At 42.3% G+C, this 25,543-nt stretch overlaps 1 protein-coding gene across 10 annotated transcripts in view; it reads right to left on the bottom strand.

Moving 5' to 3' along the window:
* Positions 1 to 761: 761 nt before the first annotated feature.
* The window catches only part of mef2d (myocyte enhancer factor 2d), a 135,160-nt gene continuing 110,378 nt past the window's right edge, over positions 762 to 25,543 (bottom strand). For 4 of the 10 annotated variants that reach the window (XM_031319170.2, XM_031319190.2, XM_031319183.2 and 1 more), the window contains exons 7-13: positions 22,356 to 22,534; positions 20,568 to 20,597; positions 15,803 to 15,920; positions 13,746 to 13,932; positions 10,961 to 11,029; positions 5,500 to 5,550; positions 762 to 1,629 (exon numbers count right to left, since the gene is read on the bottom strand). In XM_031319170.2, coding sequence (XP_031175030.1) covers positions 1,173 to 1,629; positions 5,500 to 5,550; positions 10,961 to 11,029; positions 13,746 to 13,932; positions 15,803 to 15,920; positions 20,568 to 20,597; positions 22,356 to 22,534 — 1,091 coding nt within the window. In that variant the 3' untranslated portion in view covers positions 762 to 1,172. The remainder of the gene's footprint in view (positions 1,630 to 5,499; positions 5,551 to 10,960; positions 11,030 to 13,745; positions 13,933 to 15,802; positions 15,921 to 20,567; positions 20,598 to 22,355; positions 22,535 to 25,543) is intronic. The other 6 variants (XM_031319202.2, XM_036006028.1, XM_031319196.2 and 3 more) reach the window with 5 other exon arrangements.

Below are 25,543 nucleotides of genomic sequence, written 5' to 3'. Positions count from 1 at the left end.
TGAGGTAACAAACCATATATACACACACACACACACACACACACACACACACAAATCAAACACACACACACCAAACAAACACACATCTTTCTCAGCATCTGTAGTTGACGAGATGTGGACGAAAAGTAGAAGGATCTGCGTCATGTGGCGTTGAGCTGCTGCAGCTCGTCCCTGATTCAAAGAAAAGCAGTCTTTTACCTCAACAACAAATCACGTTCCTGGTTTTACAGCTATAGTCCGCATGGTTCGGTTTCAATAAAAGCCCCGGGGGTCGGCAGTCTCGTACAGAGCCAAAGTGCCGGCCTTTTTTGACTGGGCTGCCGGCTCGTCTGGGGACGGAGACAAGTTTGTCTTTTAGTGTCTTCATATTCAAAACTGAGACGAATCCAAAACTCTAAAGATCAACAGTCAAGACAGAAGGACAAAACTCCACGCTTTAAAAAGAGCAAAAGGGCCCGAGAATCTAGAGCGACAGCAACGCAAACGTTACCGCTGTGTACAAAGATGTGGACTCACTTGGTGGCACTGACTCGCTGCAGCGCAGTTACAGACAGGAAGGACATGAGTGGGGGAGGACACCACCAGCCGCTAACCAAATGCAGGGCATGCTGGGAAACCAAGGTGTTTGTTTGCTCTGCCAGCGGCTGTCAGCATGTCGGGAGAAATTGTCCAAGTGGCCAAAATTTTGAGTTTTACTAACCACTGTTGCCTGATTCAAAACACTCACTTCTATTCAAATACAGCTGAATAAATTATTTTGACAAATAATCCCTGGTTTGGTGGCTCAACCCCTTTGGGGTTTTTTGTGTGTGTGTGTGTGTGTGTGTGTGAGAAAGTACATTAGAGTTCAAATGTGTATGCACATTGCCATACAAGTGTGTGTCAGTGTCCACACGTGCGACGACACGACGGCGTGTTAGCATGCTCGTGTTGTGTCTGTGTGTGTGTGTGTGTGTGTGTGTGAGGTCAGCGTTTCCTGTTTGGACAGAAGGTAACTGGGTCGATGGCGGGTATAAATATATATATTTATATGTGTGTGTGTGAGAATGCACGAAGAAGGAGATTGAGGGGCATTAGGGCTGATGGGGGCATGTACACAAGCCACAAGTACACATCTCCATCTCCATCCTCCATCTGTCCGTCCGTCCATCCGTCCCTCTCCGCTCGTCTCTTCATGTGACCCAGGTATCCAGTCTCATCCTCTTGACGTTGGTCCCGTCCTGCTCCTGGGGCTCGGCCGACGAGGGCCGCAGGAGGACCATGGTGGGCTGCTGGCCCCCGGCGCCGCCCTGGTGGAGGAAGTCCGGAATCCCGCCGCCCCGCCCCTGGGCGCCGTCGTCCCGGTCGCTGCCCTCGTACGAGCTGCCGTTGCTGCTGAGGCTGTCGACCGGCGAGCGGCCTTGGCCGCCCACTTCCAGGCGCAGGGTACCAGGGTAGGCCACCGACACCAGACCTTGTCCCTGGACTTGTATCTGGCCGCCTCCACCCCCGCCTCCCCCACCCCCGGTGCCGCAGGTGGAGCTGGGAGTGCTGCGGTCGCGGTTTGGGGAGACAGGTTCAGACTTTATGTTGATGTTGGGGTTTGTGTTGACGGTCAGTGCGGCGCCCTGAGGTATGTGCCCCACCGGCCTGGAGGGATGGAGAAAGAGACAGGAAGAAGATGGAGAACAAAATGGAGTGAGACTATCGACAGTATCAAGAACATATCATTGTAGACTTTGAACATTACATGAGCGCAGAACAACAGTTTGCTGGGATAAAACAAAACTGAGCCAATATTGCAAAAAACAAATCAGGGAATGGTCGCCATCAAAAACTGGACTTTGACCAGTAGCCACTTTCAAAGACAAAGAGCCAGGACACTCTGCAGCGATGCTGTAAACCAGACACATGTAGGCTGGGGTAGACTTCAGCACATGGAGAACGAGGACACACGGAACATATAGAACTACATTTGAGGCCACACAAAACACAATCCAGAAGCCATGCAGCTCAAACATCCTCGCATTTCGGATTCGGTCTGTTCAGGTTCACGTTGCACGATTACAAGCAATTCGCAGCTCGTCAAATAAGTCGCACAGGTTAGGTTTCAACCTGCCAGCTGAGATGTTTCTGTAGCACACACGTTACCTTCTCTGATATTTACTGTATACCATCACAGATGTAGGAACAGCTAAATGTGAGCATCAGTCCAGAGTACGTTTCTTGGCGTTCCCAGCTTGAGAAACTGCTGTCTGTCTGCTTCTTCTACCCAAAATATTAATTTGCATTTCGCGGGTATTTCCAAAAAGATAGTTTGGGTTAAGTCTCCTAGTAAAAAAAAACAGCTTGACTGGATCAAAACTGGGGTGAAGAAACCTCCAATTCTGCTACCCTTACAGGAGCCATTAGGAAGTCAAACGATAGGAGAAAAACTATAAAACTGTTTGACAAAAACATGGAGCTGTCTAATTAGTATCAGCCAGCTAACCTGAGTATAAAAATGAATCCATGAGAGTTAGTGATTCCTCTGCTTTACTTTTAAAGACGAGGAGCCCAATGTGGATTTGATGATAATAATAAAAGATGATGCTTTCAAAAGGCTGTTGCCATGTTCCACCTATAGGCAGCGTTTAGACAACAAAATACCAACGGCCTGCGTTCCATACCGATGAGACTATGAAATATGACACAGGAATGCCAATTTGATGAATACATCGATGACTTTCAAGTAAAAAAAATAAAAAAGAATAATGCTGTAAACGTTACAAATAATCTATCAGGAATGTGTGTGTGTTTTTTCTTACATATTTAACTGGCCAAAGCGGTGCATTGCTGGATGACATTGCAAAGGGTTGTGGCAAAGGTTGAGCTTGGTTCAACGTTTTTGCAGGATGACGATGTGTGTGTCTGCTTCAGGAACACTGGTGCGTCAACATTGGTCTCATTGAAATGAATGAGCGAGCTGCGTTTTTTCGAAGCAGGGCTGTTGTCTGTCTGGCACGGACTTATTCAGCCACCACCAGTGTCTAGACTTTGGGGAAAATTTGACATTTTAAAGAAAATGTCAAATCTCCAAAGACTGTTGCCATCTCATTAAATATCGTTATAGGCCTACATTTCCGACTGACCACAGTCCCAACACTGACATCTGCAATATGTGCATGTATAATTATTAGAAATATGATCATGGTGTGAAGGAGAACACACTCCAGCATTTCCAACAAGTCCTCCAAACCATACGACGATATAAGTTGTTTATTGTCCCAATACGACCCACAGGAGCGTTTTCCGTCCTCATTTCTAAACCAGAGAACGTAACTCTTGTTAACATTGTGAAACGGTTGCAGTTTGGTTATGTTTAGGCACCAAAACTATTTGGTTAAGATTAGAAAAACATCATGGTTTGGGTTAAAATCCAATGTTACTTAACTTCCTGTCCACTTCCAACAACTTAACTCTTTATTTCTGTTTACTTTTATTTTCAAACAGGACATGAATGATGGTCTCATGGGTGAAAGGTCTGTTTGTTTGACCCATCCACCCCTCCAACTTTCTTCCCTTCTTACGTGGAACTTGATGCCGTTATACCTTGTCAGATCACTTCCTGCTTTGCTCCCTTCATAATTTCTACGACCACTAGAGGGCACCGCTGCTACAAACTTAACTCATAATTCATAATAAGTCATAATTGCTGCTTAAACAAACGACCTATGGGAGCGTTTCTCGGGGAGGACGCTCTAAACATGTTCCAGTGCACGTGCCTGAAGATGCTCGGGACAAAGTCGTGCCAAAAAGCTTACGTCGATGCCGGTGTCTGTGCTTCTACCTGCCACGACTCTTTGATCAGCCCCTCCACCCTCACCCTCACCCTCACCCTCACCCTCACACTCCGCCTCCGCCTCCTCCTCCTCCTCCTGCTTTGCTGGCTGGAGGCTGAGACTAACCTGTCACTGAGGCTGACACCCGGCTGTTGACGCGGCACTGTGGCTCACTCCTTTGACGGTGTCGGCAGGATTTTTCGGATCGTGCTCGTTTTCTCTCTCTCTCTCTCTCTCTTTCTCCCCCAGCTCGACACGGTCGATCTGCATTTGAAGCTCCCAATTACTGTGTTTCGCCCCTCGGGTGTGTTCTAATATGTCATATCATGAGCCATCTGCAGCCCTGTATCTCTAATATTCCCTCAATTACTGGCAGACTGAGAGGGGAATTTAAGATAGCACTGCTCCGGGCGATCTGGGTCTGCGGCACTCAAATGTGCTCGCTGTCTTGCTCCAATTCTGACACACACACACTTAAACTCACTCAAACTTGCTGTCTTACATAGAAATGCTGCTTGCCTCCTATACTCTCTCTCACACACACACACACACACACACACACACACACAAATCCCTCGGCGGTGGCGAGGCTCCCTACGTCTATCGCCCGTACGCACTTTATCAAACCTGTGCAGGCCGGCGCAGGTAGATGGATGTCGGTGCCACAGGGGCACCGTTGCTATGGCGAGAAAACGGCAGAGTCAGCGGGCCGGTGACAGTGATGAAGGCGAGAGCGGCAGGCTACCCCCGAGCACTAACAACACAGCGAGCACAGCCAGAAGCAGACACTTGGTTACAGTGCGGTGTGTGAGATACAGTACAACCGTGTTTCCCAAAATGCTCTGCTTCTCCGAGGACCAACAAGATGCACAATAACTTTAAATTAAATTCAAAACGGGCAGATTTACTGAAGTAATCATTTCCACAACAATCTGTTGTACATAATTAACTCTGTTACTGAGTTTGACAAATGGCAGTGCTGTTTGCAGTTAAGACTGTAATTAGTTGTGTTTTTATTTTTGCATATTTAAAGGGGCAATCCATCAATTTTACACATCCTCATCCTGTGAAAACAGCTGTATGTATAACAGAAAGCCCCCATTACAAACTGGGGTATAAAGTTATACTAGGTGGGGAGGGTCTAATGAAAAGATGCCATTGTTGCATCGTGGGAAATTTAGGATCCAGTGTTTTTGGACCTCGTCCCATACAAAAGTAAAGATTTTCCAGCTTCTCCTGCTTCAAAATTGACAATCCTTTAACTATTAAATTCGAAAAAGCGATCACAGAGCACAAGCATATAACATTTTGCAAGTAAATTTATTTTGTCTTGTGTTCTGAAGGGGAATTCAAAAAGTTCAATGGGAAAAGTAAGGGAAATTTCACAGTTTAAGGTGTTTTCACTGTCAATGAGTTAGTAAAAGTAAGTAAAAGTCAATGAGTAATGGTGTAAAATGATCCGTGATTTCATTATAGACCAAAATAATTTGATTAGGATTTTCCATAATCAAGCAGCCCTACTGCTACTAATTGTCCCCATTGGACTCATCCATGATTCATCTTTTTACATCTCATCATTTCAGTAGCGAACTTTGCGGTTAAAACTTTTGGAAACTGTGCTGAGGTTCCTCTGTGCAGCAGATATTTTGGGAACGCAGCGTGCTGTAGCTGTGTGGCTGAAGTGTAGAGAGTACAGTACCAGCAGAGGCCGTCCTCCCTGCCAAAGAGCAAGTTGGACTGAGAGGCCAAGCTGTGGAGGGAGGTGGGGGAAAAAAAGAGACAAGCAAGTTTAAAAAAAAAAGAAGAAAAAAAAAGCTACAACAGCTGGGAAACAGTGGGACGGAGGCCAGTCATGGTCAGTCCAGACATGGTTACTACAAAATAAAAGCAGCTCAGCAGCTGCTTCAGTCACACTGACATGTTGTTAGAGGCAGAGTAGAGGAACGGCAGGAAGTGGTAAAACCTGTGCTGACACAAATTTGACAACCTTCCACACGCAATGCATTCTTACAGTCAGCTCAAATACAGTTGAAATCATTGGCTTTTCCTAAAGGGAAATAGGAATCCTCAGTGCAGTCATTAAAGGAATAAACTGTAAATTCTCAAATACTGTATTTCGGACAGGCTCTTAGAGACACAGTTGCTCTTGTTTGACCGGTGAATTTAGGGTGAAATTCTTTGCAATAATTTGTAGAATGCAAGAATGCAGAATTTACATTGACAGCCATTATTGGAGATCCCACTCCCCCCCCCCAGGGCTTTATGTCTTGTCTTTTATTTGAGAATTCGTAGTAAATGCAGTTATCATTTGTCTGTAAGAATCGATATGTTGGGACCATCTGACGTCAGATATTGGCTTGGTACTGCCAAGCAAACATTTTTTAACACCCAGGTCTTCATAGCTGCATGCAAAGTCTGATATTTTGCTTTTTAACGTGGAACAAAGTAGCCTGCGACCATCCTACACTGTAACGACTATACATATTATATGTTGGGTGCTAAAGAAAAACTATCCTCCAGGTAGCAGGATGCCTAATGAAGCCGCTGCTGGTTTTTAATCTGTAGTCTGGGGAAACACTGATTCCTCTGGGGAGGTTTAACTGCACAGCCTCTGATAGCATGTGTGCATTGTGCCTTGCCGACAAAACCCTGTGTCCTGTAAGCAATTTAGCAATGTGTGCACTGTCTGAAAACTTTCTTCCTCTTAAACAACAGCTGAGAGAGGGAGGGGAGAGACAGTGTGAGAGAGACAGACAGAAAAAATGTGTTTTTATGGACGTAAAACAAGGACAAAGTGAGAAGACTTCGGCCACCAATACAACATTTCATCCACTCAGTCTGCTCCATACTGATAGATTTGTAGATAACGCACATGGATGGATTAAATGGACAAAACAACAACGATGCACTAGCAGAAAACCTCTAAAGCAGGGTTCAACAATAAGGGTTGCCCGATGGCCCGGGGCAAGTAAAACGCCACGTCGGGCTAATAACTGTAACAACCCATCTGCCCGTTGGAGCATCATCGTATCATAAATGACGTCATTGTTGTCTTGCCCCTGTCGGAGAACGCTTGTTGAATGATTTTATTGAAATGTGCTATTTGGGATGCTGAATGCTTTTTACTTCTTTTTTTTTTTTTTTTTTTGCGACATTTTGGTTTTTGACATTTCTTTCTACGTTTTTTTCTGCTTTTGACTTAAAAAAGTTTTTTTTTTTTTTTTTTTACATTTAATGACTCTTTTTCGCCATTTATTTTTTACACTTGATGTTTAAAAAAAGTTTTTTTTCCGAAAAACTAAAACAATTTGTATAGGGGCCAGTAAAAATTGACTTCGGGCAAGCAAAAATTTCAGACCCCGGTCTGAAGTTGTTGTGTTTATTTCCTGCTGGTCCCCAATGGAGGCCCTGTCTGCTGAAAACACATCGACTCAGCGAGGAATCAAACAGAGCAATTCTATATAAACAGGCCAACAGTCTGAAAGCGAGGCTCTGCAGGGAGCTGGTTTAGGTGGCAGCCGTGACATTAACATTTAGATTGGGGAGTGAGGGGGGAAGACGGGAGTCAACAGGTGTACACTGAATTTAACCGAGTCTGACAAAAGAGTAGGAAATAAGCAGGAAGTAGTGGAAGAGGAATGATTAAAAAAAAAAAAAAGGGGGGCTGGGAGAGGGTAAGTTGCCAGAAATCATTTCCTTTGTGGAGCCCGTGGCGAGTTCAATTGTGGGCGACAGCGAAGGCGAGGCTCACAGCCAAACCGTCATTCACTGTTTGATTGGAAGAGCTTTGTTTGCTCGCTGCGAGGCCGCGCTATGATGAAATCAAAAACAAGCCGGAGCAGTCTGGGCGCCCACGTCTGCTCATGCAGGTCCTAGGACGCCACGATTCCCCCCTCCCCCCCCCGCTCCGTTCTGCCGAAAGAACAGTTTGGTGTGCTGGGAAAGCTTCCCACATTTCTGCGGTGCTCACTTGTTTTCAGTGACAGCGATTCTGTCATTCTGATCCCACACACAGCACAGGAAAACCTGCCTGCTGTTGATTCTGCTGTCAAACTCAGAGCGGATCAAATGAAATCCTGCTCATTCAGTGGAATCATGATTATTGTTCCAAATGTTTCAAGGAAGGTCTTGGCTATTTTAAAGCACAGCTTTAACATCTTCTAAAACTTAGAACTAGGGCTGCACCTGATTGTTTTTATCATCATTGATTCATTTACAGATTATTTTTTGATTATGTTTTGGCTATGTCTTGGTGGGGTCAGCCCTATGTTCCCACATTTCTAGGACATTTTTAAAATTAGGTCTTGTGTTCCTACATTTCCCTTCAATTTAAGCCCTATCCTCCCACAACATTTGTTTAGGGTTAGGGTAAGGGGGATACAATCTGATACAAATTTATGAAAAAGGAAATGTGGGAACATAGGGCCTAATTTTGGAAAAAAATCTTAGAAATGTGGGAACTGTGGGAACATAGGGCCTAATTTTAAGAAAAATCTTAGAAATGTGGAAACATAGGCACGCTCCCGTCTTGGCTATTTTAAAGCATGATTGACAATCTGAATCAAATCTTCTAATACTTATAACCAGGGCTGAAACTAACCCTTGTTTATCACCATTTGATTCATTTACAGATTATCGATTATGTTTTTGGTCAATATTATGTCAGCAAAAAGCAAAAAGTGCTGATGACAAGTTCCCAGAGCCCATGGTGTGTCCTAAATGTATACCTTATATGCATAAAATTATTCTCTTTTGTGTCCCGAGTAGAGAAACATTAGTTGGATTATTTCACTCTTCTGAGTGCTGGCTGCTTCTTCCGTCTCTGAGCGGTTTCACAGATCTGTTTGCTGAACGATTTCTTACAATCTGGACGGCCATTTGTTAACATTTACAAGGTGATACGTCTATAAAAGTGTTAACTATATACTGTTTTTTTTTTTTTAAAGATGCTCAACCCCCCAGAGTCACAGCTGTTGTATACAATAACAAACAAGCCATTATCATGTTTTCATGGACAATTTCCAGCTTGTCAGACAGAGAAACAAATAACAGTCTCACTGCTGACAGCTCGCATTATTCCAAGTGTCTTTTTTTAACACATTTCTGTCATCTTTAATTTTCTCATTTGTGATGGAGAATCTGAACAGCTGTACAGTCTCTTAAATGAACTTTATGCAAAGACACATTAGTAGCTGAGATTGTTCTGAACAAAAGCATCACAGCATTGAGAGGGCTGTCGAATTTTAAACGCTTATTTCAGTGGGCAAAGCTATCAAACATTGCCCGAATTAGAGCAGACCCAAGAGCGTTACAGACTATTAACTGATTATCAAACTCCAAACTCCATTTCATTTAATGTTATCTATCTTAATAACCGGCTTTGACAGCTAAGCTACATCTAAATTATTCTTTTTAGTCGTGCCAGTGTAGGTTTAGAGGCCTACATGTGTCTGAGGAATTGAAGTCTTATGTCACGCTGTCAGCTGACAGTGACAGCTAAGTGGCGGAAAAGTAAAATTTTAATGCGGTGAGCGTGTCAGTGGTGCACAGCTGTGCACTGGGCCGCTGTTTGCTTCTGAAAGCAGCGCCCCAGAGACTCCTTTCATCGGAGAAGCTAGCGAGGCACTGCTACTGTCACACTACGGCGTCTTCCCCTTTTGTTCATGACACTTCCAAAGAGCTTCAGATCTAAGCTTCTAGGTGGCATGAAGACTAGTACAGTGATAATCTGGAGCCTTGACGACAACCGAAGGAGCAATGAACAGTGATGGAAGATCAGATCCTTTACTTAAGTAAACATACTAACACCACACTGTAAAAATACTCCGTTAGGAGTAAAAGTCCTGCATTGAAAAAAGTTACTTAAGTAAAAGTATCATCAGGAAAATGTATTAAAACCAAAAATGCTCAATGCAGAAAAACCTCACATTTTAGAAACTGGAAAGGATCCAACAGTTATGTGTTTAATGGTCTAATCAGTTCAGCTGGACTTGTAGGCCGTTATATTGTTAGTTAGTTTCATTTATAATAAAAAATCGTATTTTAGTGGCCGGGTTGGCTCAGTGGTAGAGCAGGCGCACATATAATGAGAGGTCCAGGGTTCCAATCAGACCGGTGTCAATTTTCTGCATGTCTTCCCCCCCTCTCTCTCCCCTTTCTCACCTAGCTGTCTGTTCAAAAATTAAAGGCGTGTTAAAATTAAAAAACTACGTGTTTTATGTGTTTTTGTTTTTTATTAGCTGTTTTTAATTCTACTTATTTATGCATATGTATTTTATGGATTGTTGTTAACAATCTACAGGTTACGTACTTATCAGCCACAGAGCTTTTATTTATTATATTTTGTTTATTTATTTATATATTTAAGTATCTTTTGGTTTTTAAGTGTCATGCCTCCGTTGTTTCCTCAGCTCGGTTGAGCTCGGTTCCTGTTTTTAATGAATTCATTTTTGTCGATTTAGGGGTGGGTGGGTGGGTGAATGGGGCTGGGGGGGGAGGGATATTGGGTTATGTGTGTATATCTGTTACATCAACCAATGTGTCCCTGAGCAGGACACTTAACCCCTAGTTGCTCCAGAGGTGTGCATCCTCCGATATATAGCAATTGTAAGTCGCTTTGGATAAGAAGTCAGCTAACTGACATGTAATGTAAAGTTATTGTATAAAGCACTTTGTACTGCATTTATATGTATGCAAAGTGCTATATGATTAATTGATTGATTTTGTGTGCAAAAATCTTCATTTGTAAAGTAACTAAAGCTGTCAGAGGAATGTAGTGGAGTAAAAAGTACAATATTTCTCTCTGAAATGCAGCGGAGTAGAAGTAGAAATTGGCATAAGAAGAAAATACTCAAGTTAAGTACGAGTATCTTCAATTTGTACTTAAGTACAGTACTTGAGTGAATGTACTTAGTTCCATTCCACCACTGGTAATGAAGTACAGAGACACAGCAAAGCAACAACAGGCATCACATTTTAACATACAAATGGAAAGAAAAGAAGCTTTGGTATCATGTTTGTCGTGTAATTGCATCTATTCTGTAATTTCTTTTGGGTTATTCAGTTATTTGGTCTCATAACTGAGCCTGCGAGCAGTAGGATAACTTGACAGATAAAAAAAAAAGGCAGCGCTGCGTAACAGATGCTATCATGACATTCACCTCAGGTTAGCAGCAAAATTGGAGATGCAGTTAACCATCTCTGCATTCTGTTTCTCTGCACCCCACATGCTGTGGAGAAAAAGGGGGGAGGGGGAGGGGGAGGGAGGGAGGACAAAACAAGAGGCAGTTACAAGCCGCTCCCCCATCTACAGGTTAGCCTAGCACAGCCAGACCGCTCACGCAAAGACTCAGCGCTAATGGCACACATGAGCCACCCACACACTGTAGGGCTCAGGCCAGGTTAGCTTTGGAGACGTCAACATTTGAAAACATTTTCGATGTGATCTGACAGAGAGTAGACAAAATAATGTAAACACCTCATTGACAAGGACTTAATCACTGAACGAACGTTATTACAAAAACACTGATAGGAGTGAGTTATAATTATATAAGGAAGAAAAAATAAAGGCAAAAACTAGTCTACACTGCAGAAAAGTCTGTACAAGATTGTTGGCGCCTTGTCCTCTACATTTTTTCCCATCTCTGCAAAGACTGTCATAAAAATGCCAAAACAAACATCACCTTATTAATGAATGCTCATTTAAACCTATTAGTAATGTTGATAGGCTAATTTGGACTTAATAGACTGTGTTACCTTCATTATAAGGCTCAGATATGCTTTGCGCCTCCAGACAGATTAAAAAAAAAAAAAAAAAAATGTTTTTGTCGAAAATGTTTCTTTTGATTGAACAGGTTGCTGTGACCGGGACAAGAGGGACACTTTAAATAACCAGCGACATGAAGTTGTCCTGAACGCATCCTGTAAGGCAGGGGTCTTCAACGGTTTTTAGGCCGAGGACCTCTAAGCTGAAAGAGAGATGGAGTAAGGACCCCCTACTACAGTACATATATTATATAAAATGAAGTTGCATGTCAAACTTGTCCTGATGGTTGAAAACAAATAGATATAATACATTATATATTATTCAAATATCATGTTTTAATGTTAAACATACATGTGGAAGGCACAGTGAATAAATAAGCTGGACGGTATGGTTATCATAGTGGCTACCGCGCCTATAGTAAGCTTATCTTTAATGTGTTGTTTTTTTCACAAAAAGGCCAATTTAGCTTTACTATTAAAATGTTGAATAATATATGTATATTTTTACAGACATATTTTAATTTTTGAAAAAATAAACTTTCAAAAAAATTGTTTTCTAAAAAATAATTAGGCAGCTCCTACTACGTGACCCCCATCCCTGTTTCTACAACGTGTTACGTTAGACAGCCAATCAGCAACATTATTAGATCTTGGTAGAAGGATGCTGCGTGCTTATTGGCTCACTGACTCTGATGAGATTTACTCCTTAGGTATTGAAACTGGGTACTGAATGACGAGGCATTTTTCGATACTTCATACTTTAGAGGCAATTCAGTCAGTGTCTAAAAAGTATTGAATTCGGTACCCAGCCCTAGCCCCCCGTGCACTTAATCCTCTGAGGACCCCCTGTTGAACATCTCTGCTGTAAGGTGTTTGTTCGATAACTGACATCACATCCTCGCCATCATTAACTAGTTGGCCAAACAAGAACAAACTTCTTCTTTCGAGGACGTGAGCCAGTCCAGCTTATAGAGTGTCAAATCCTGAGAGTCTGCATGCCGGATAACACAGCTAGCAGCCTAGCCTCGCAACCAGACCTAAAGGAGCTAAATCAGAGTGGGACTCCAGTGGGAGTCAGAGCTGAGTGTGGGGGGGTGGGGGGAGTGGGAGTATCTAGGTCACCGCAAAGATGAATCAACCGCAGCTGGGCTGATGCAGCTCCGTACAGGAGAGGTGCCTTCGAGTGTTTCATGTGTTTGTGTGTCACGGCTGACCTGCACGGCGCGGATAAAAAAAATGTTGTCCGATGTTTAGGCCTGTAACAATTCCAAATTTTTGCTGTACAAGTAATTGTCTCAGAAATAATTGCGAATAACAATATAATTGTTCCTTTCAGTCAAATAATAAAAAAAAAAAGTATTTATTACTTTTTTATTATTTATCTTTGGTTTATATCACTGTCATGTGACCCAGATATTGTAACAACACAGGTACACAACCTATGAAAACCACGCCTCTAATTGTCCTAACATATTGTATTTTGTTCTTAGATTAACATAAAATTGACAATAGTACACTAAGAATGAATTCTGTAAAATAACAGAAAAAGTTCTGGCAGCTCATTACCCGGACTTTGTACCGTAATTAAAAACCGAAATTAAAATTCTCTCAGCTGCTCAGCTAGTAAATTTCTGAAAACGTTGAAAAAAAACTTCCAAAATGTCGAAAAAGCGAAAAAACAGCGTATAAGGTGTCAAAAAAATGCCAGAAAAAGCGATAAACGCTGGAAAAAGTTTTAGAAAACGGCAAAAACGCCCAAAATGTCAAAAAAAGCATCAAAAACTTTGAAAAAAAGCGACAGCGTAAACTTCTTTAATCTCCCAAAACCTCTGTGGCCGACAAAAGTTGTCAGAGCCCAAATTGTGCAATTCAAAATGTAAAAAACAAAAACACATAATGTGAATCACGTTGTACGGACAATTTCTGTTAAAATATACAAGCATACTGTTAATACACAGATATTTCTTAGAGTCTACAGTATTATATGGTCTTCCGGACCTTAGTTAAAGTTTGCAGTTAACTGCGGTTAAACAAAAAATAAAACGCAATTAGGCAAAAAAAAAATTGCGATTAGACAATTATATAACAATTGTTACAGGCCTACGGTTAAAAGAAAAAGGTGACAGGTCAGGAAATGCATCTAATCTATGACTTTGTTAAATGAAGAAAAAAGTGGCTTACACCAAGTTACTGAGCGACGCCAGGCTCAGCTGCTGGGACTGTTGCTGCTGCTGCTGCTGCTGCTGCTGTTGCTGCTGTTGCTGGGAGACTGTGGGTTGCTGTTGCCAGGCAGCCATGTTGCCAGGCACCAGCCCCGGTGGTGTGAACGTCTGGAGCGCCGTGAGATCCGCGCTCGTCAGCTGGTACTCTGAGATAAAAGGCACGGAGGGAGAGAAAGGAAGAGAAAAAGAAGGTGGAGAGGGGGATTGTTTTTACATCATACAACTTTCTGCTGCATTAATATTAATCAGAGCTAATCCATATTAATGGAGACCTTTGAAGTGGAATCCTTCCAGAAGCTTGCACACACAATGAACAAAGTGAATATTCATAGTGGTTTGTGGCATCACACTGCGAGGTTTTCTACATGACACTCGAAGATATTAATGACATAATGCAGACTTATAGCTCATACTTGGCTTCATGTTTTATCTTTAATGTTTGTTTAATTATTATTCAGTCCTGGTGGGAATCACCAGAGGCCCCACGATATTATTGCGGTTTTAAACATACTGCGATATTATGCGATGTATCGCAATTCATTACCTTTTTTCCAACTTCCAAATCAGGGCTTCAAAGTAAAACGTCAAAATATGTTTTAACTAAAAAGATGCATTGATACATTGATACTCTGATTATCTCACTTCAAAGCTATTTGTTTTTATTCTAGTACCAAAAAGTTAAATCCTCGTGCAATTTTTATATTATATATAAAAGATCGATACTTGGCGTTTGTGTATCGATACAGAAAATATCGTGATAATATGCTTTATCGATCGATCCCCCAACAACAGTGGACGCATGACATAATGCAGACTTATATCTCATACTTGGCTTCACGTTTTATCTTGTACGGTTGTTTAATTATTATTCAGGCCCCACTTAACGATATCATCACAATACGATATTATTGCGATTGTAAACATATAAAATCGATATATATCGCCCTTTTTTCTTCAAACTTTAAATTATGCATTAAAACCAGCATTTTTTTTTTTTTTATTCTAGTCCCAACAACTTCAATTCTTATGTGCTGTAGTGGAATTCCCAGCTTACAAACACATGCTATGCAAGTACCCCAGGTCTCATTCAGGTCAGTGTACAGCATAACCTCATAACCTTTCCAGGCAGAGGAGTACTTCAACTTTGTGCCTCCGTAGACTCAGGGAATCTAGCTGTATGATAAGGGAATGTTTTGTTTCAGGACTGTCTCCTTTTGGAGGTCAGTAGGGTTGGGTACCGAAACCCGGTGCTAATACGGCACTGGTGCCTAAACGGCCGGCATCTACCGGACCGAATTGCAACACAGATTTCGGTGCCTCATTTAAATGCCTTTTGCGCTGCTCTCTGATGCTCTGAAACAAACGTTAGAGGCAACAGGAGCATCGCTGCACGTGATGCTAGTTAACAGCGCTAGTTAACGTTAGCCTACTGTTAGCTAGCAGCTGGAGTAAGCACGGTTAAAATGCTGACAGCTAAACGGTCTAAAGCGTGACTGTATTTCTCTGTAGAGGATTCCAACAGCGGGACGTACAGCAGTCTGCAGCCGCCGTTGTTGGAAAAACAACACAGACGGTGCGTTCACTTGAAACTAGTAAGCCTCGTGGTGCATTCAAAGTTATTGTAAAATACCCTATTCCCCTATTTTTTAAGTATCGATTCAGGCACCTGCACTGTTTTAAAAGTATCGTTTTAGCACCGGTATCGGAAAAAACCCAAACGATGGGGGTGGGGGTGGTGTGCGATCACGGAAGGCTTGTATCATGTGGATGCGCCGACAGTGTTGTTGTCATGACTTAGAATTCCTCATGGGGGAGACAAAAACTACGCACTATAGCTTTAACATGTGCAATTTATATAATAAAAGATCAATACTTGGCATCTATGTATAGATACAGTATTGCCACAGAAGATATCGTGATACTATGCTGTATCAGTTTCCCCCACCCCTAGTGGATGCAGTGTTGCTTTTCCCGCCCTGATGTAAACACACAGATTGAGTTTGAGCTGTCCCCTACCAGTGTTGTAGGCCGTCTGCATGCCGGAGAAGGGCGCCAGGAGACTGGGTGTTGCCACGGAGACCACTGGCGTGGTGAGCGACTGCACCACCTGGGAGCCACCTAGCCGCTGAGCATTCTGGGAAGACAAAGAGATGGATGGAGGAAGTTAAGACATTGAGACACGGGAAGTGGAAGAGGTGATTACTGCTGCGGTGGCCAGAGGCTCCCACTGACTGACGAGTAGGGCTGCATCTAACGACTATTTTCATGGTTGATTCATCTGTTGATTATTTTCTGGATCAATGGATTAGTTTTTTAGTAGTAGTTAGAGTAGTTTGGTCTATAAAATGTCAGAAAATGGTGAAAAGAATGTCCATCAGTGTTTCCCAAAGCCCAAGATGAAGTCCTAAAATGTCTAGTTTTGTCCACAACTCAAAGATATTCAGTTTACTGTCACATTTAATAAGCTTCTCAAAGTGCAAATTTAGTCTTAAGTGCTGAGAATTCATGAAATGTACTCCTACTATCAAACTAGTATAACAAGTATAAAAGCAAGTTATCAGATTTCTTAAAGCTAAGAATCACTGTTACTCTCCCATTTATTTAAAGGTCCTATGACATGCTGCTTTTTGGATGCTTTTATATAGGCCTTAGTGGTCCCCTAATACTGTATCTGAAGTTTCTTTTATATAGACCTTAGTGGTCCCCTAATACTGTATCTGAAGTCTCTTTTATATAGACCTTAGTGGTCCCCTAATACTGTATCTGAAGTCTCTTTTATATAGACCTTAGTGGTCCCCTAATACTGTATCTGAAGTCACTTTTATATAGACCTTAGTGGTCCCCTAATACTGTATCTGAAGTCTCTTTTATAGAGACCTTAGTGGTCCCCTAATACTGTATCTGAAGTCTCTTTTATATAGACCTTAGTGGTCCCCTAATACTGTATCTGAAGTCTCTTTTATAGAGACCTTAGTGGTCCCCTAATACTGTATCTGAAGTCACTTTCCCAAAATTCAGCCTTGGTGCAGAATTACAGCCACTAGAGCCAGTCCCACAATGAGCTCTCCTTAGGATGTGCCATCTCTGTGTCTGTAGCTGTAAATGCTATTGAGGAGGAGAGAGGGGGGGGGCAAGGTGGAGGGTGGGGGTGTGGCCTTGACCAACTGCCATGCTTCGCTCGTTTGCAAGCCATGATGTCTCTCTCTTTCTCATGGGTGGGCCAAATTCTCTGGGCGGGCAAAGCAGGAAAAAGGGGAGGTAACCTTGCTCTTTATGACATCATAAAGGGAAGATTCCAGATTGGCCCATCTGAGCTTTCATTTTCTCAAAGGCAGAGCAGGATACCCAGGGCTCAGTTTACACCTATCACCATTTCTAGACACTGGGGGACCATAGGCAGGCTGGGGGAACTCATATTAATGTTAAAAAACCTCATAAAGTGACATTTTCATGCAATGACCTTTAAGACAGCTGGAGAGGTCTCTCCAGTGGTTAGGAGTTGCCAGTAAGGGCTTGTGCTGATAGCACTGAGGAGACAGAGACGTGCGCCAATCCTTCAGGAAAGGAAGAATGTTTTTGAAATGTTTGACGATGAACAGTTAATCAACCGTTTGGACAGAGCAGGCATACAATATATGTTAAAATTTGTAAGTAACACATGGTGGAAAACGTGTTTATCTTTCATCTCCAATGTGTATATCATAATGTATTCTCTTGAAAATCCTTCATTGTCAAATGTGTGTTGAATGTAAACTCCTCTTAGGAATTTCACCACTCAACGTGAATGTATCTGAGAATATTCTTGGAAATCTATTCAGTGACTGGTCCATGCCTATGTCGTCATCCCAAATCCTGTTTGTGGCACAGCAAAGTGTCGTGAAATGACACTTAAGATATAGTTCTACACTTTACTTAAATTACAACTGAGATGCTTGATAACTAACTCTTGAGCGCAGCTTTGAGCCAAGAATTGTTTAACTCTTAAGTCAATTCTTAGCAGTGCTCTTGTGAGTAATTCCCAGCGGTTTGATAAATTCGGGCCCTGGTCTTTATCTCCTTTTATGGGCCGAGTGCAGGAGTCCACGGCACGTGACGTCATCCATTCTCAACAGCAATAATGATAATGGTTAGCATGTGCTTTCCACTGTAGAGCAGAGTGGCTGCAGAGACCCTGCAATGTGACTGAGCACAATTTAATTACACTATTACTACCGAAATATGTGACTATAAACACAGCTTGTTCTACTTTCAGTTGAATTATAAAACAGAAACATTACGCTGTGATTGAATTGAACCCTCTGCTTTACGGAGCTGAAAGTGCAGCAACTCTCATTAACGTTCCGCCCACAGTTTTCCTGCCACGTTTGAAGTTTTTATTGGCAGACTAAATAAAAGAAAAAGATTCTAAAACAAACCCCCCAGAGCAGTTCTAACTAGAGACTGACATAACGAACAATCAGATCACGTCACTGTGCCTGTGCAGGCCAGTGGAAGATGTTTGTATGCATCGTTCCACGGTCAAAAGTGTTTCTGCTCCCTGTAAGAAAAAAATCCAAGCACCTCACTTCTCTCCGAGCCGTTTAAACTTTTTTTTTTTTTTTTTTTTTTTTTTTTTTCGATGACACTTCAACATCTGCGTGCAAGATGAGAAGTGTCTCCCATCTCAAAGGCGGCGTTGGCACGGCAACGCTGTCGCCCGGGCTGGGCGCTTGTGTTATGTGGCGTCACGGTGAGAGGTGTTATGAGAGGCGTCGGCCGTGCTGGAGAATCATGCCGACAGGAACGCATGCATCGACAAGGCTGACAGACGAGAGACGAGTGGGGATGAGTGCGTTTGTGTTTGAAAAAGTGTGTGTGTGTGTGTGTATGTGTTAATGTTTGCAGAGAGTTATGCGAGGAATGAATACACAACGTGAGGTGTTTATTTTGAGGTGTGTGTTTATGCAGAGAAATATGCATGCACACATGCATGCGTGAGTGTGTGTGTGTATGCAGAGAAATATGCATACACGGATGGCAGCATAGGTGTGTCTGTGTGTTTATGCAAAGAAATATGCATACACGGATGTCAGCATGTGTGTATGTATGTGTGTATGTGTGTGTTTATGCAAAGAAATATGCATACACGCATGTCAGCATGTGTGTGTGTGTGTGTGTGTGTGTGTGTGTGAGTGAAGGGGTCAGCGTGTTGGACTCCAACATGTCCGTCTGTGTTCCAGGTTGGAGACTCCGTGATCTTTCTTCACTCTGATTCTCCGAGCATCGACACTCAAACATGCACATGCTGAGCAGCTTGCACACACAGCGGAGAGTCGGCTGGCTGCTCCGGTTCCTTCAATATTCCCTCTATAGACCGTTTGTGCCGCACAAATGTCACTTTAAGCTCTATTGTACCGGCACATTATAAATCGCACACAAGTTGTGTCGCTTTGCTTTTAAAAAATAAGTACATATCTGATATGTTTTAGGTCACAAAATGCAACATTTTGAATGTGTTTTTTTGGCTCTTTTAAAAGGGATGAGGACTGATTCCCACTAAAGCCACTCGTGTCTAAAATGCATTTATGCTACTGAGAGCTGTTTTTGTAAGTAAGTAAGAAAGTCAAAGTCATAGTTTTTTTTAGGATTTTAGGAATTGCACTTATTTTCTTTCTTGCCAACAGTGTGGAAGCAAATAAGAGACACATGTATTTGAATTGTAATAGCCACTGAATACTTAATATTGAAATATTTGACTTTGAAAACTATATGTCTGAATGCATATGCTCTGAATTCACATCTTCAAAATGGAAATTAGAAATTTCTTGATTCATTTCAATTAAAAAATTTCAAAAAAAAAAAAATTCAATGAAACGAATTCAATATTACAACATTAATTATTCAGTGGCTGTTACTTTGTCTCTTATTTGCTTCCATACGAGAGTTAGATAAGATAATTATCACTCACATGTCTGTGCACTAATCATGAAACTAGTCCCAGCCAAGAAATAATTTGGCACATAGCTGTTTTTTACACTTTGGTTCTTGTACAGATTAAACTACCGAGACATAATGTGTTAATGAGTGAGCTGTAGAGGTGTTTTTCAGCGGATTTTGTTTCCTTCAGACAGAGCCAGGCTAGCTGTTCAACCTTGTTTCCAGTCTTGCTGGATGGTAGCTTCATAGTGAACCTACAGACATGAGAGTGGAATCAATCTTCTCTGCAAGAATGCAAGTAAGTGCATTTCCCAAAAATGATTCCTTAAATTATTCCTTCAAGTCTACAAAAGCAAATTGCGAGTCAAGCTACATCTGGTCTGAGTGATGCTTTAAAATCTGCAACAATGTCTGCATAATTGAGACCAAGTCCTTTCAAAAGAAGAACAAATCAATATGCAAGGCCTGCCTGTCTTATTATTCTGTATTGTTCTGGAACTTTGCGAGGATGTAACTTGAAACAAGTTGTTTGGGAGTCAAGTGTCAAGCAAGTCAAAAAAGCAGTTGGGTCCGAGTCAAGTCTCATGTCCTCGTGGTCTACACCTGCGATGGGACTCGGCCTGCATACAGTCCTAACCCCCCCTAGGAACCGGTGCAGCCAGCTGATTGGTCCACCGTACGTCTGTTGCTCCGAGTTCACCGGGTGCTCTGACTGCTCTTCTTCTTCTACTACTCTCGCCACAGCAGCGGCGCCTGTGAGTCAACCGTGATGGGATGCCGGCGGTGTCACGCTCATGCTTGGTGAGATCACACAGAGTTCCACAGCACATCCACCAGGCTAAAAAAAGTCTACGAGTCTATTCACCTCACTCACCAACTCCAGCTCTTCCTCTGTCTGCGCGGTGGGGGGGGGGGATTGAGGAGGAGGGGGGGAGGGTAAAAAAACAGAGGACGGTTATGGTTCTGCAACAACTGCAGTGAAATATGAACATACATATATTAATCTAAAGTTTAGTCCAGAAGCGTTGAAGAGTGGACTGTTGAATTGGCAAGAGTGTTTGATAAGAGAGTGAGTGTCTTATAAGACAGATTTGGAAAATTAGAATTCTATGATAAAAAATGTTGTTGTTGTATTTGGATTTGTATGAATGCTGTATTCAAAAAAAAAAAAAAAAAATGTTATTCATGAAGAATAATGTATTGTTTATAGTATATAGGTACTTTTACATTTATAGGGATTCGAGTTTTCAAGCTGTGTTGCACACTCGACTTTAAAAGTTTAATCTATGGACTATAAAGTCAAAATGCAGCCAAACAGATCGATGGCTGAGTGACGGAGAAAGATTGGATTCAGATGCAATATTCCATATATATATATATATATATATTTTTTTTTTTTCCCCACATTACTACCATATAGAAATAAGATGTGAAATGTTTCTCAAACATCTCCAAGAAGTCCGGGCGGATTTGTCGGATGGATATGTGACCTCTTAGTGCAGTTAAAGGACAAATCCGGCACAACGCCGTGTAACCAGTAACCAGTAACATTGCTCAAGCACGGCGTTTTCCCAAGATGCCGCCCGCCTGTATACGTGAACGGTACTGTCTCTATAATCTATCTTTTTAATAAACTGTCTGTACACTTACAAAGTTCTCAATGCTTCGGTTTACATGTAGGGACCCTCATTATGCTACCGTGGAAGTGTGGTGCTATTTTGTCCTTTAACCTTGCTTTACACTACATTTAGACAGATTCAAATGCACTGACGTTTGGTGATAGGAAGCGTTTGAAATCTGGAGATAGATTTAGATCTTAGCGCTGCTTTAGTGTCCGATGTAAAGCAATTACAGCATCTCACGTAAAATCCGTTCAATTTCTGTGGTTCAATGTCACGAGAGTTGACGGAAATTCATGCAGTCGCCTTTGTTCATTAGTGATATATTATCGCTCAAAAAACTGAAATGATTTACATTCATTTTTATTTTCATTATTTTTTTTGACCCTCCTGTTGTCCTCGGGTCAAATTTGACCCGTTTCTACATCAGAAAATTTGGGTTTCTTTCAAGCAAATTGCCTCATACAACGCTCTTCTCAAGGAAAAATAAGGATCAGATGTCTACTTTCATAGAATTTGGGGTGTTTTACTAAATGTTACAGCATTTGAAAAAACTATGGAATGGTTTTCTAAACAGTATCCTGACTAAACTTTGACCGTCTGTTTATCATGATTATCCACTCAATCCTAACTACTTGTCAAAATAATTCAAAATTTGAGCTTTTTTTTTAACTCAAAAATGAGGTATAATTTCGTATAAATGAGGTTTATTGACCATGAATTAAAAAAAAAAAAGTGTACAACTAATGGGAATAAGTTGATGTTAGTGGTATATCCGGAGGTAGTGAATAAAAGGGCAGAAAAAAAGCCACAGAAACCTCAAAACAGCTTCAAGTTGTATAGTGGACGGGAAGACAACACAAGGGTTAAGCTGGCATTATAGTTTCAGTTTAGTGAGGTTGTGGTTTTTACTTAGTTTCCGTTTACGAAGAATATTTGTCATTGCTCATTCTCGTTTTAGTTTAGTATAACAACCCTGGTTCCCTGTGGGTTTAGGACCCATCATGGCTGCCGTAGTTGTGCTCTCCACTCACCAGCTGCATGAGGCTCTTGCCACTCTGCGAGGTGATGACCCTCAGGTCCGGCTTGCGGCTGTTGACCATCTGAGGGCTGTGCGGAGGCGGAGACTTAGCCGGGACTACTTTCCCCAGGCTGTTGCCATTGGAGACGGAGAGGAGGCCTGGGGAGGCCCTGGCACTGATGTAGCCGTTAGCTGGAGAGACACAGAAAGAAAGAAAGAAAGAAAAAGACAGAGACAGACAGACAGAGATAGAGAGAGAGAGATTAAGTGAAGATGGAGGAGGTTGTGTGTTTGTCTCTATTGATGTTTTTAGTATCTGTGTCTACCTGCGAACTCTGTCTGTACTTGTCAGCCTCGGTGTGTGTGTGTGTGTGTGTGTGTGTGTGTGTGTGTGTGTGTCTTATGACGTCTGCCTGTGTGCTCTCATTAGCGAGTTGGATCGCTCGTGTCGCACCACATGCTCCTCATCATTTCTGCAGCTCACACTGTTTTTTTGGGCTGCGCTCAGATTTTTCAGCAGCTCTTCCACATCAAAACCGCGTCACGCTATCACCAGAACTATTTTATTCCCTCTCTCTCTCCCTCTCTCTCTCTCTCTACAGTACGTCTCTCTCTCTCTCTCTCCGTCTCCCTCTCTCTCTCTGTCTCTCTCTCTCTCCGTCTCTCTCTCTCTCTGTGTCTCTCTCTCTCCGTCTCCCTCTCTCTCTCTCTCTCTCTCTACAGTACGTCTCTCTCTCTCTCTCTCTCTCTCCGTCTCCCTCTCTCTCTCTCTCTCTCTCTCTCTCTCGTCTCTCTCTCTCTCTGTCTCTTTCTCTCTCCGTCTCTCTCTCTCTCTCTCTCTCTCTCCCTCTCTCTCTACAGTACGTCTCTCTCTCTCTCTCTCTCTCCCTCTCTCTCTCTCTATAGTACGTCTCTCTCTCTCTCTCTCTCTCTCTCCGTCTCCCTCTCTCTCTTACAGTACGTCTCTCTCTCTCTCTCCGTCTCTCTTCGTCTCTCTCTCTCTCTCCAGTACGTCTCTCTCTACAGTACGTCTCTCTCTCTCTCCGTCTCTCTCCGTCTCTCTCTCTCTCTCCAGTACGTCTCTCTCCCTCTCTCTACAGTACGTCTCTCTCTCTCTCTCTCTACAGTATGTCTCTCCCTCTCTCTCTACAGTACGTGTCTTTCTCTCTCTCTCTCCGTCTCTCTCTCTCTCTCTCTCTCTCTCTCCAGTACGTCTCTCTCCCTCTCTCTACAGTACGTCTCTCTCTCTCTCTCTCTCTCTCTCTACAGTATGTCTCTCTCCCTCTCTCTCTACAGTACGTCTCTCTCTCTCCATCTCTCTCTCTCTACAGTACGTCTCTCTCTACAGTACGTCTCTCTCCATCTCTCTCTCTCTACAGTACGTCTCTCTCTACAGTACGTCTCTCTCCATCTCTCTCTCTCTACAGTACGTCTCTCTCTACAGTACGTCTCTCTCCCTCTCTCTCTCTCTACAGTACGTCTCTCTCTCTCTCTCTCTCTCTACAGTATGTCTCTCTCCCTCTCTCTCTACAGTACGTCTCTCTCTCTCTCCCTCTCTACAGTACGTCTCTTCTCTCTCTCCCTCTCTCTCCCTCTCTACAGTACGTCTCTCTCTCTCTCTCTCTCTCTCTCTCTCTCTACAGTATGTCTCTCTCCCTCTCTCGCTACAGTACGTCTCTCTCTCTCTCCCTCTCTACAGTACGTCTCTCTCTCTCTCCCTCTCTCTCCCTCTCTACAGTATGTCTTTTCCCTGTTTGTTTCAGTTGTCTCGGCGCTTGCTGAAGAACACACAAATGTCCCTGAACTCTTTCCATCTTACACTGCAAAAAATGTCCCTCTTATGAAGTCTGCAGTTTTGACGATTATTGAGCACTCAAAGTCTTGTTTTCTCAAAGCAAGTGATATTATTTCAACAAGCATCCAATATATCCCAATCATTGGAGCTTTACATGTATTTGGACTACACTTGGGAAGTGCATTTCTCATGTGTGCCTGCGTGATTGCGGGTTATTATAAGCTCCGAAGATTTGATGTTTTTGGCTTCGTGCCCCTTTAGCATTGTGTTTATGACAATTATAATGTATTTGGTGTTTCAAGCCTTAAATGGAAATGAGTGTCAGTATCTTGAAACAAGACAGAACAGGGAAGAACAATTACACTTCTAAATAAAAATCTTGAAAAAGTTATAGTTGTATTGAAACAGGTTGAAAGATCTCACTGTAATGACGATTTTTTACTTGTTATAAGTAGATAACTTTAGCTTACTTTATTTTTGAGGATTTGAAAAAAAGCTTAAATAACTTCATATTAAAAAAAAAAAAAAAGAAAGTATTTTCTGAAAACATCTGGTCACAGGAGGAAAAAGGTGAATTCTTGGGGGACTATTTTTATCGGTGGATTATTCCACATTTGGTGCTCCAGGAAGTATTTGTGGCATGACGGTGTGTGTGTGTGGGATTGAGTCAAAATAAAATAATAATAATAAAATAAACTACAGTGTGTGTGTTCATGGTAATGAAGGAACATGTCACCCAGTGCATCATATTTTTTTTTAATAAACTGAACTAAACTAAAAAAATGTGTGGCTCATTGGTGTTTTTTATTAACAATGGATCTCTACGGCACAGAGAAAGAAGACGTATCAGACACCACTTTTCACTTTGTAGAATATCACCAGATGTAATAATAGCATGACTTTTTAGAGTGTACAGTACTTTTGCTTTGCTTTCTGTTTTTTCTCTTTTCTTTCTCACGGGGTGCATTCCAGCAACATGACAGGCAACTTTACAGAACGTCTGTTGAACGATCCCTCCTTTCAAACTGCTGCCATTCCAAACTCCTACACTGCAACGCAATACTTGTTACTCTGTGAGAAACAACAATACCTGATACATGTCATGCTCCAGTCTCAGAGCAGCACCTCTGTGTGTGTGTGTGTGTGTATACTTTGGCGTCAACCCTGCTTTCAAGGATTATTACGCAATATTCACCTTTTTTAATTGCTTAAAGGGGTGGTTTGAATCCTTTAAAGTGTGGTTGTGTGGGCGCCCGGATAGCTCAGTTGGTAGCGTACGCCCATATATAGAGGTTTACTCCTCGACGCAGCGGGCCCGGGTTTGACTCCGACCTGCGGCCCTTTGCTGCATGTCATTCCCCCCTCTCTCTCTCTCTCTCCCCTTTCATGTCTTCATCTGTCCTGTC

This window comes from Sander lucioperca, chromosome 10, assembly GCF_008315115.2.
Source record: "Sander lucioperca isolate FBNREF2018 chromosome 10, SLUC_FBN_1.2, whole genome shotgun sequence".
NCBI classification, from domain to species: Eukaryota; Metazoa; Chordata; class Actinopteri; order Perciformes; family Percidae; genus Sander; species Sander lucioperca.
Note: the sequence above shows the minus strand (reverse complement) of the source record. Positions and strands in the feature narration are given on the sequence as shown.